The sequence below is a fragment of the Nomascus leucogenys genome, chromosome 15, assembly GCF_006542625.1.
Source record: "Nomascus leucogenys isolate Asia chromosome 15, Asia_NLE_v1, whole genome shotgun sequence".
Taxonomy (NCBI): domain Eukaryota; kingdom Metazoa; phylum Chordata; class Mammalia; order Primates; family Hylobatidae; genus Nomascus; species Nomascus leucogenys.
The window spans coordinates 31638372-31651106 of record NC_044395.1 but is presented as its reverse complement, the minus strand read 5'-3'; the positions used below and the strand labels follow the sequence as shown (position 1 = coordinate 31651106).

Sequence of the window (12735 nt, the reverse complement as noted above, 5' to 3'; positions counted from 1 at the left end):
GTTCATAAAACAAAAATACTATCAAATTTTTGAAGATAACAAACAGAGAATTTCAATCTGAACAAGGGAGAATTAGGTCATTTTAATGGCTGGTGGCATCAATGCTAATCATCTCCATGGGCCATAATTGTTACAGAGACTATGGCAATATCTCCTCTGTTTATATTTAATATACATTATATTACATTACAAATATTTGAATATTACAAAACCTTATTTGTATGCTTTTGTGCTAATTGTACTCCATCAATTAACCTTTTTTTTTTTCTTCTAGAAATGTTCCTGCTGCCAGTTAAACCATATTGAAATACATTTTGGTTTGGGAGAAAGGGGTTGATTTTATTTGTTGTATTAGTTTTACTTTCATAGTTCTGAGGTGGATTACTGCCCTGTGTCCAGGCCTTATGTAACTCAAAAATGCTTTTCAAAAGCAAAATTTTCCTTTTGGTCTTTTCTAAAGATCAGTGTTATGTTTTAACATAATTTCTTGGCGTTCTCTAACACCTTCTGGTATTTGACAATAGATATTTTGGGATCGAATTTGGTTGAAATGAGAATGGATGGGGGTGATGAGCCTAGTCTTAGCCCCTGGGTAAGCTTTGGAGATATGTAGGTCTTAGAGCAGCACAGTTTCAAAACCACTGCTGTAACTTAACATTGAAATATTAATTTGGAATACTGATTTATTTCAGCTTTCTTCTTATATGCCCTTTTTTTTAGTTACCCAGAAAGAGAGCAGTTACAAACGATTTATGGAGCATATTTGGAACCAGTTCTACATAAAAATCTGAAGAATCATTCTATTTGGGGTTCTTCATCAAAAATTTATCTTTTAGCAGGATCTATGGTACAAGTGTATGAACAGGTAGATATGCATCTAAATTGTAGCTTTCATGTCTATTAGTATCATTTCTAAAGGTCTGCTTTTAATTCTGACCTCTGTGTTGATACCCAGGCTTTACTTTCCTGTTTATTAGACTTTTCTAGCAGAGAATAACTGTGAAGATGGGTGCTGTGTGTGCCTTATTCACTGTTGTATCCATGGCACAGTTTCTAATAGGCACTCAATATTTGTTGAATGAATGAATTTGTGGTAGATAGTTATTCTGCTGTCAGCTCAAATTTAGCATATTTAGAATTGACTTTATCTTCTTTCCCAAAACAGATCTTTTTCCTGACTTCTATCAGTTTGTGTCTTCCAGACTTCAAACCTGCAAGAAGTCTTTGATGATTCTTTCTTTCTTCCTGGCTGTGAGGAAATGTCTAAAGTACTCTCCCTAGATAAAATGGGGAAGATACTTGAAAGTAGGCATTGAGGATGCACAAAACATTTGTTGAGCACCTTTTCTTGCCAGTAGTAGTCCTAGGGATGTAAAGATGACTTAGTTTATTTTCACTGAATGTTCGCAGTCTAATGAGGGGCTGAGTCATATAAATAAACTATTAATGCAGTGTAATAAATGTAGCAATAACAGTATGTCTAACTTACAGAGATACACGGAGGAGGAGTAAATAACTTTGTTGTATATGGTAGTTGTTAAGGAGGAGGTAAAGTTTGATCTGAGTTTTGAAAAATTAATAGAAATTCACCAAGTAGCTGGAGGTGAGAGAATGTCTTCTTAGATAAAGGGAATGGCATGTACAAGTTATGGACATGTTTGTGGAAGATGCTTTTTATAATATTGGAGTAGAAGTGGGGATAGGTAAGTTTGAAAGCAAGAAATTCCTTTTTTTTAAAAAATAAAGATGTTAAGTAATCAAGATCAGAATAAGAGTAATGGCTCTGTCCATAGGGAGGAAGGGACAGGCTTTTTACTGGTTGGTTGTATATTGAAGAGGGATACTTTGATTTGTTCAGTGACTTCTTGAACATAAATTGTTTTAATGGTTCCCAGCATGAAAAAATTGGTCTTACCTAGACCTGTGAGCACCTTGGAATTGCAACCATCATATTTAAAGGTTAGGTTTGTTTTTATTGAATTCTTGTGTTCAGCAGGGCTTTTTAGCCTTTTTTTTTTTTGTGGCCATCTGTTGAAGCCTATGAACCCTTCTTAGAATATATATATATATATTTCTTTCTTTTTTTTTTTTTTCTTTTGAGATGGAGTCTCGCTTTGTTGCCCAGGTTGTAGTGCAGTGGCACGATCTCAGCTCACTGCAACCTCTGCCTCTGCCTCCTTGGTTCAAGTGATTCTTCTGCCTTAGCCTCCCGAGTAGCTGGGACTACAAGCATGTGCCACCATGCTCGGCCAATTTTTATATTTTTTGTAGAGACGGGGTTTCGCCATATTAGCCAGGCTGGTCTTGAACTCCTGATCTCGTGATCTGCCCCCCCGCCCTCAGCCTCTGAAGGTGCTGGGATTATAGGCATGAGGCACTGTGCCTGACTGGAATAATATTTTTAAGTGCATAAAATATAATACAAAGATAACGAAGTCAATTATATTGAAATCCAGTTCCATCTACAGGTAGAAGTTGGTATTCCTCTGAGTCTAAGGAGACTGAAAAATTTATAACGTGGTTATATATTTAAGGCAGTAGAAAGATTGTTTACTGTATTTTCTTTTTCAGGTGCGATCCAAATTTACCGTTGATGATTATAGTCATTATTTCTTTACTCCTTGCATTCTTACCCAATGGGTTCTTGGCTTATTTAGATATGATTTAGAAGGAGGTGAGTTTTGCTAGTGTGTATCTTGTGTGTGTGTGTGTGTGTGTGCACATTTATTCTCTAGATTGTATTTGTAATACATAAGTTAAAGGAGTATTATATCACAAATTATATTATTAAATAGAAATATTTTTATTAAAATTATTATATTTCCTCTTCCAAACTATGTATGATTGTCGCTATTAAAACTTCCTTTTGGGAAAAATGAAATCATTATATTTGAGGCAAAGCGTATTTAGTATACTTTCTGGAATTATTTTTGTTAAACAACTAGAGATGATAGTATTTAATGTCATCTTTAAGTAATCACAAACATGTACCAACTTATTAACAAAATAAATTTTAACTTTTTTTCCTTTCTTCCATTTATCTGATGCCAAAATTATGGTATGTAGACGCCTGCTATTTCTTTCTAATTTTATGTTAAACAGATTATTTAAAAATAATTATATTACAATTAAATAAAATTTTGCCTTTTCTAGGATCCTCAAACCATCCACTAGATTATGTGTTAGAAATTGTAGCATATGAAGCACGGCGCTTATTTCGTGACAAAATTGTTGGTGCAAAGGAACATCATTTATTTGACATCATTTTAACATCAGTGTTTCAAGGAGATTGGGGCTCAGACATATTAGACAATATGTCAGGTAATGTAATAGAGCTTATGCAAATATATAACTATTACAAGGATTTCAGAAATATTTTTCTTACCCATAGCATGATTTTATAGGTCTAAACAAATAACAACTTTGAATAATTTTAATATTATTTTTCCATAAGGTACAGCTCAGTCTTTTTTGCTGGATTTCAGTAATCATGTTTCAAACAAAATATAATGGCAATAATTTTTTTCTTAGAAAAAAGTTCAGGCCATACTGTTTTACATTGGCAATGCTAGATTATTTTAATAAAAGTTTTTTTTTGAAAAAGTTACATGTATATAAAACATGAAGATCATTGGGAAAACTCATATTTGATTGTCATGACCTTTTGCCTAAGAGCAATGGCCATTCTTATTCCTGTCACTACCTATAATGTCACTAGCATAGAACTTACATATGCTTGTTCCCATCTTCATCTATTGTTATTGTAAAGAAAGCATAACACCAGTCAAAGCTGCTGTGTTGCATTTGCAGCTATTACTGTTTAATAACCAATTTGCATTTTGAAAACTATTGTGGGAGTAATGTATGTAATATGAAAGTCATCCTTGTGAGAAGGCCTTTCGTTAAAAGAAGATTGCAATATGGAAATATTTCCTAATGAAACTGCTGTCAGGCCACAAAATGTGCTTATTTTTTCAGAGGATAAAGCTAGGCTTCAAAAATATTTTATATAATAAATATAGTTTAAACAATTACTTTTAATGGCAAAACCACAATTACTTCTGCACCAACATATACATTTAGTATATTGTACATTTCTAGATTTGATACTGGCCTGAGAGCCATGAGTACCTATCCTAAAGGGAACTTTGAGGGTGGGAAAGATGTTTAGATTGACAGAAGGAATTTTTTAGGTGCTCCTGAGTTTTTGAATCAGGAAATGGGTTCAAGAGAAACTTCAAGAAGGATGAAATGCTGAGAGAAGCCTGATCATACTAATAGTTCAGAGTTTGCTTGACTTGGAGTGAGGGTTTATGTCATTATGACCTGTAGCTTGCATGGCTTAGTGTGGAGAGGCTTAGGTTCTTAAGTGGTGCTTTCTTTCTCAGTCTGAAAATTGAGTCAGTAGTGTCTCTTTTTGCAAAGAAAGTGGCATATCCTTTGGGCATAAGATAGTATTGGCACCTAATTGGGTGTCTGAATCCTCTGAAGAGTTTGGTGTCTTTCACAGTCTCTTGTCTAAGACTCAATAAATAAAATATGTCTTTTTTTTGTTATTTTTCTCTTCAGCGAAGGGTTTTCTTTTTCTTTTCTTTTTTCTTTTTTTCTTTTTCTTTCTTTTTTTTGAGACAGGTTTCATTCTTGTTGCCCAGGCTGGAATGCAATGGTGCGATCTCGGCCCACCGCAACCTCCGTCTCCCAGGTTCAACTGATTTTCCTGCCTCAGCCTCCTGAGTAGCTGGTATTACAGGCATGTGCCATCATGTCCGACTAATTTTGTATTTTTTTTTTAGTAGAGTCGGGGCTTCTCCATGTTGGTCAGGCTGGTCTCAAACTCCTAAACTCAGGTGATCTGCCCGCCTTGGCCTCCCAAAGTGCCGGGATTAGCTGTAAGCCACCACACCCAGCCAGGTTTTCTTTTTTAAAAATACAGGTTTGACATATGTTAGATCTAGGCATATAGGATTTTCACATATTGAAAGATCAGCTTATTAAGAAAAATTTAATCTTGGAGACATAAAAATAAACTAGATACATTCTTGGCCGTAAGAAGATTGTAATCTAATGACAGAAACAGATATAAAAACCTTTGCTTAGTGGAGCCAAGATGGCCGAATAGGAACAGCTCGGGTCTCCAGCTCCCAGCCCCAGCGACACAGAAGACGGGCGATTTCTGCATTTCTGCTTGAGGTACCGGTTTCATCTCACTAGGGAGTGCCTAACAGTGGGTGCAGGACAGTTGGTGAAGCGCACTGTGCGCGAGCCGAAGCAGGGCGAGGCATTGCCTCACTCGGGAAGCGCAAGGGGTCAGGGAGTTCCCTTTCCTAGTCAAAGAAAGGGGAAGCAGAGGGCACCTGGAATATCGGGTCAGTCCCATCCTAATACTGCGCTTTTCCAACGGGCCTGGAAAACGGCACACTAGGAGATTGTGTCCCGCACCTGGCTCGGAGGGTCCTATGCCCACGGAGTCTCACTAATTGCTAGCACAGCAGTCTGAGATCAAGCTGCGAGGCGGCAGCGAGGCTGGGGGAGGGGCGCCCGCCATTGCCCAGGCTTGCTTAGGTAAACAAAGCAGCCAGGAAGCTCGAACTGGGTGGAGCCCACCACAGCTCAAGGAGGCCTGCCTGCCTCTGTAGGCTCCACCTCTGGGGGCAGGGCACAGACAAACAAAAACTCTGCAAGAACTTCCACAGACTTAAATGTCCCTGTCTGACTGACAGCTTTGAAGAGAGTAGTGGTTCTCCCAGCACGCAGCTGGAGATCTGAGAACGGTCAGACTGCCTCCTAAAGTGGGTCCCTCACCCCTGAGCAGCCTAACTGGGAGGCACCCCCCCAGTAGGGACAGACTGACACCTCATTCAACCCGGTACTTCTCTGAGACAAAACTTTCAGAGGAACTATCAGACAGCTGAATTTGTGGTCTCACGAAAATCCGCTGTTCTGCAGCCACCGCTGCTGACACCCAGCCAAACAGGGTCTGGAGTGCACCTCTAGTAAACTCCAACAGACCTGCAGCTGAGGGTCCTGTCTGGTAGAAGGAAAACTAACAAACAGAAAGGACATCCACACCAAAAACCCATCTGTACATCACCATCATCAAAGACAAAAAGTAGATAAAACCACAAAGATGGGGAAAAAACAGACCAAAAAAACTGGAAACTCTAAAAAACAGAGCACCTCTCCTCCTCCAAAGGAACGCAGTTCCTCACCAGCAATGGAACAAAGCTGGATGGAGGATGACTTTGATGAGTTGAGAGAAGAAGGCTTCAGACGATCAAACTACTCTGAGCTACGAGAGGAAATTCAAAACAACAGCAAAGAAGTTAAAAACTTTGAAAAAAAATTAGAAGAATGGATAACTAGAATAACCAATGGAGAGAAGGGCTTCAAGGAGCTGATGGAGCTGAAAGCCAAGTTTCGAGAACTACGCGAAGATTGCAGAAGCCTCAGTAGCAGATGCGATCAACTGGAAGAAAGGGTATCGCTGATGGAAGATGAAATGAATGAAATGAAGAGAGAAGGGAAGTTTAGAGAAAAAAGGATAAAAAGAAATGAACAAAGCCTCCAAGAAATTTGGGACTATGTGAAAAGACCAAACCTACGTCTGATTGGTGTACCTGAAAATGATGGGGAGAATGGAACCAAGTTGGAAAACACTCTGCAAGATATTATCCAGGAGAACTTCCCCAATCTAGCAAGGCAGGCCAGCATTCAGATTCAGGAAATACAGAGAACGCCACAAAGATACTCCTCGAGAAGGGCAACTCCAAGACACATTATTGTCAGATTCACCAAAGTTGAAATGAAAGAAAAAATGTTAAGGGCAGCCAGAGAGAAAGGTCGGGTTACCCACAAATGGAAGCCCATCAGACTAACAGCTGATCTCTCAGCAGAAACTCTACAAGCCAGAAGAGAGTGGGGGCCGATATTCAACATTCTTAAAGAAAAGAATTTTCAACCCAGAATCTCCTATCCCGCCAAACTAAGCTTCATAAGTGAAGGAGAAATAAAACACTTTACAGACAAGCAAACGCTGAGTGATTTTGTCACCACCAGGCCTGCCCTAAAAGAGCTCCTGAAGGAAGCACTAAACATGGAAAGGAACAACCGGTACCAGCCACTGCAAAAACATGCCAAATTGTAAAGACCATCAAGACTAGGAAGAAACTATAGCAACTAACGAGCAAAATAACCAACTAACATCATAATGACAGGATCAGATTCACACATAACAATATTAACGTTAAATGTAAATGGGCTAAATGCTCCAATCAAAAGACACAGACTGGCAAACTGGATAAGGAGTCAGGACCCATCAGTGTGCTGTATTCAGGAAACCCATCTCACGTGCAGAGACACACATAGACTCAAAATAAAGGGATGGAGGAAGATCTATCAAGCAACTGGAAATCAAAAAAAGGCAGGGGTTGCAATCCTAGTCTCTGATAAAATAGACTTTAAACCAACAAACATCAAAAGAGACAAAGAAGGCCATTACATAATGGTAAAGGGATCAATTCAACAAGAAGAGCTAACTATCCTAAATATATATGCACCCAACACAGGAGCACCCAGATTCATAAAGCAAGTCCTGAGTGACCTACAAAGGGACTTAAACTCCCACACAATAATAATGGGAGATTTTAACACCCCACTGTCAGCATTAGTCAGATCAACGAGACAGAAAGTTAACAAGGATATCCAGGAATTGAACTCAGCTCTACATAAAGTGGACCTAATAGACATCTACAGAACTCTCCACCCCAAGTCAACAGAATATACATTTTTTTCAGCACCACACCACACCTATTCCAAAATTGACCACATAGTTGGAAGTAAAGCTCTCCTCAGCAAATGTAAAAGAACAGAAATTATAACAAACTGTCTCTCAGACCACAGTGCAATCAAACTAGAACTCAGGATTAAGAAACTCACTCAAAACCGCTCTACTACATGGAAACTGAACAACCTGCTCCTGAATGACTATTGGGTACATAATGAAATGAAGGCAGAAATAAAGATGTTCTTTGAAACCAACGAGAACAAAGACACAACATACCAGAATCTCTGGGACACATTCAAAGCAGTGTGTAGAGGGAAATTTATAGCACTAAATGCCCACAAGAGAAAGCAAGAAAGATCCAAAATTGACTCCCTAACATCACAATTAAAAGAACTAGAAAAGCAAGAGCAAACACATTCAAAAGCTAGCAGAAGGCTAGAAATAACTAAAATCAGAGCAGAACTGAAGGAAATAGAGACACAAAAAACCCTTCAAAAAATTAATGAATCCAGGAGCTGGTTTTTTGAAAAGATCAACAAAATTGATGGACCGCTAGCAAGACTAATAAAGAAGAAAAGAGAGAAGAATCAAATAGATGCAATAAAAAACAAAAAAGGGGATATCACCACCAATCCCACAGAAATACAATCTACCATCAGAGAATACTACAAACACCTCTATGCAAATAAACTAGAAAATCTAGAAGAAATGGATAAATTCCTTGACAAATACACCCTCCCAAGACTAAACCAGGAAGAAGTTGAATCTCTGAATAGACCAATAACAGGTTCTGAAATTGTGGCAACAATCAATAGCTTACCAACCAAAAAGAGTCCAGGACCTTATGGATTCACAGCTGAATTCTACCAGAGGTACAAGGAGGAACTGGTACCATTGCTTCTGAAACTATTCCAATCGATAGAAAAAGAGGGAATCCTCCCTAACACATTTTATGAAGCCAGCATCGTCCTGATACCAAAACCTGGCAGAGACATAACCAAAAAAGAGAATTTCAGACCAATATCCTTGATGAACATTGATGCAAAAATCCTCAATAAAATACTGGCAAACCGAATCCAGCAGCACATCAAAAAGCTTATCCACCATGATCAAGTGTGCTTCATCCCTGGGATGCAAGGCTGGTTCAACATACGCAAATCAATAAATGTAATCCAGCATATAAACCGAACCAAAGACAAAAACCACATGATTATCTCAATAGATGCAGAAAAGGCCTTTGACAAAATTCAACAACCCTTCATGCTAAAAACTCTCAATAAATTAGGTATTGATGGGACATATCTCAAAATAATAAGAGCTATCTACGACAAACCCACAGCCAATATCATACTGAATGGGCAAAAACTGGAAGCATTCCCTCTGAAAACTGGCACAAGACAGGGATGCCCTCTCTCACCGCTCCTATTCAACATAGTGCTGGAAGTTCTGGCCAGAGCAATCAGGCAGGAGAAGGAAATAAAAGGTATTCAATTAGGAAAAGAGGAAGTCAAATTGTCCCTGTTTGCAGATGACATGATTGTATATCTAGAAAACCCCATCGTCTCAGCCCAAAATCTCCTTAAGCTGATTAGCAACTTCAGCAAAGTCTCAGGATACAAAATTAATGTACAAAAATCACAAGCATTCTTGTACACCAATAACAGACTAACAGAGAGCCAAATCATGAGTGAACTCCCATTCACAATTGCTTCAAAGAGAATAAAATACCTAGGAATCCAACTTACAAGGGATGTGAAGGACCTCTTCAAGGAGAACTACAAACCACTGCTCAATGAAATAAAAGAGGATACAAACAAATGGAAGAACATTCCATGCTCATGGGTTGGAAGAATCAATATCGTGAAAATGGCCATACTGCCCAAGGTAATTTATAGATTCAATGCCATCCCCATCAAGCTACCAATGACTTTTTTCACAGAATTCGAAAAAACTACTTTAAAGTTCATATGGAACCAAAAAAGAGCCCGCATCGCCAAGTCAATCCTAAGCCAAAAGAACAAAGCTGGAGGCATCACGCTACCTGACTTTAAACTATACTACAAGGCTACAGTAACCAAAACAGCATGGTACTGGTACCACAACAGAGACATAGATCAATGGAACAGAACAGAGCCCTCAGAAATGATGCCGCATAGCTACAACTATCTGATCTTTGACAAACCTGACAAAAACAAGAAATGGGGAAAGGATTCCCTATTTAATAAATGGTGCTGGGAAAACTGGCTAGCCATATGTAGAAAGCTGCAACTGGATCCCTTCCTTACACCTTATACAAAAATTAATTCAAGATGGATTAAAGACTTATATGTTAGACCTAAAACCATTAAAATCCTACAAGAAAACCTAGGCAATACCATTCAGGACATAGGCGTGGGCAAGGACTTCATGTCTAAAACACCAAAAGCAATGGCAACAAAAGCCAAAATCGACAAATGGGATCTCATTAAACTAAAGAGCTTCTGCACAGCAAAAGAAACTATCATCAGAATGAACAGGCAACCTACAGAATGGGAGAAAATTTTTGCAACCTACTCATCTGACAAAGGGCTAATATCCAGAATCTACAATGAACTCAAACAAATTTACAAGAAAAAAACAAACAACCCCATCAAAAAGTGGGCAGAGGACCTGAACAGACACTTCTCAAAAGAAGACATTTATGCAGCCAGAAAACACATGAAGAAATGCTCATCATCACTGGCCATCAGAGAAATGCAAATCAAAACCACAGTGAGATACCATCTCACACCAGTTAGAATGGCCATCATTAAAAAATCAGGAAACAACAGGTGCTGGAGAGGATGTGGAGAAATAGGAACACTTTTACACTGTTGGTGGGACTGTAAACTAGTTCAACCATTGTGGAAGTCAGTGTGGCGATTCCTCAGGGATCTAGAACTAGAAATACCATTTGACCCAGCCATCCCATTACTGGGTATATACCCAAAGGACTATAAATCATGCTGCTATAAAGACACATGCACACGTATGTTTATTGCGGCACTATTCACAATAGCAAAGAGTTGGAACCAACCCAAATGTCCAACAACGATAGACTGGATTAAGAAAATGTGGCACATATACACCATGGAATACTATGCAGCCATAAAAAATGATGAGTTCGTGTCCTTTGTAGGGACATGGATGAAACTGGAAAACATCATTCTCAGTAAACTATCGCAAGGACAAAAAACCAAACACCGCATGTTCTCACTCATAGGTGGGAATTGAACAATGAGAACTCATGGACACAGGAAGGGGAACATCACACTCCGGGGACTGTTGTGGGGTTGGGGGAGGGGGAGGGACAGCATTAGGAGATACACCTAATGCTAAATGACGAGTTAATGGGTGCAGGAAATCAACATGGCACGTGGATACATATGTAACAAACCTGCACATTGTGCACATGTACCCTAAAACCCTAAAGTATAATAAAAAAAAAAATAAATAAAAAATAAAAACTTAAAAGAAAAAAAATCTTTGCTTACAATGATAACTATTGCTAGTGTGGTTAGATGCCACAAATGTTTGTGGAAGTAGATGGTTAAAATGATAATTACAATGGAGTATGGAATGTTTTATAATTAATGTAACTTTTCTGAATATGTTTGAGATAAATGCTGGATAGTAGGGTTGTAGAAGAGGTGGAGACTAATTCTGCTTCGAGGAAGTTACTTGGAACCTTTTTTTTAAGCCTAGTCAATTGAAGCAGTGGGAGTAAAACTTTTTTAAATTCAATTTTTTATTTTTGAGATAATTACAGATTCACATGCAGTTATAAACAATTAATACAGAGAGAACACATCTATCTTTTACCTGGTTTCCCTCAATGGTAATATCTGGCCAAATTATAGCACAGCATCACAACCAGGATATTGACATTAATACAGTTTAGATACAGAACAGTTATAGCACCACAGGATCTATAATGTTAACCTTTTGTAGCCATACTCACTTCTCTCCCATCTCCTGGAAACTACTAATCTGTTGTTTCTTTAATTTTGTCGTTTCAAGAAAGTTATCTTGACTCAACCTGTTTCTCTGGAGATACATGCCGATTGTTTTGTCTTGATAGTTCATTTCTTTTTATTGCTTTTTATTCCATCATATGAATATACCACTCTTTCTTTAACCCTTTATCTACTGAAAGACATCTGGGTTGTTTTCAGTTTTTGGCTATTAGGAATGAAGCTGCTATGAATATTCTTGTATAGGTTTTTTTGTGAACATACATTTTTGTTTTCTGTAATAAATGCTCAGGAGTGCAATTGCAGGGTTATGTGGTACTTGCATGCTTACTTTTTTAAGCAACTAACGGGCTGTTTTTTATAGGGGTTTTGTTCCTCATCATTGGCAGCATTTGGTGTTGTTACTATTTTGTATTTTAGCCATTCATGTAAGTGTATATAGATATGTCATTGTGGCTTTAATTTGCATTTTGCTAAGGGCTAGTGAACTTGAATATCTTTTTGTGTAATATTTGCTGTCTGTATATCCTCTTTGGTGGACTGTCTTCATTTCTTTTATCCATTTTCTAATCAGATTTTTTTTTTTTTTTTGAGACAGAGCCTCACTCTGTTTCCCAGGCTGGAGTGCAGTGGTGCAATCTCTGCTCACTGCAACTTCTACCTCCTGGGCTCAAGCGATTCTTCTGCCTCAGCCTCCCAAGTAGCTGGGATTACAGGTGTGCACCATCTCGCCCAGCTAATTTTTGTATTTTTAGTAGAGACGCGGTTTCATCATGTTGGGTAGGCTGGTTTTGAACTCCTGACCTGAAATCATCCACCTGCCTCGGCCTCCCAAAGTGCTGGGATTATAGGCGTGAGCCACTGCAGCCAGCAATTGGTTTGTTACTGTTGAGTTTTGAGAATATGTGTATATTAGAGATACCAATCCTTTGCTGGATATATGGTTTGCAAATATATTCT

At 38.4% G+C, this 12735-nt stretch overlaps 1 protein-coding gene across 3 annotated transcripts in view; it reads left to right on the top strand.

Annotated features, from left to right (window-relative positions):
* The window catches only part of DYNC2H1 (dynein cytoplasmic 2 heavy chain 1), a 380957-nt gene that overhangs the window by 85892 nt on the left and 282330 nt on the right, over window positions 1–12735 (top strand). For 2 of the 3 annotated variants that reach the window (XM_030828782.1, XM_030828783.1), the window contains exons 45-47: window positions 721–865; window positions 2572–2674; window positions 3154–3321. In XM_030828782.1, coding sequence (XP_030684642.1) covers window positions 721–865; window positions 2572–2674; window positions 3154–3321 — 416 coding nt within the window. The remainder of the gene's footprint in view (window positions 1–720; window positions 866–2571; window positions 2675–3153; window positions 3322–12735) is intronic. The other variant, XM_030828784.1, reaches the window with a different exon arrangement.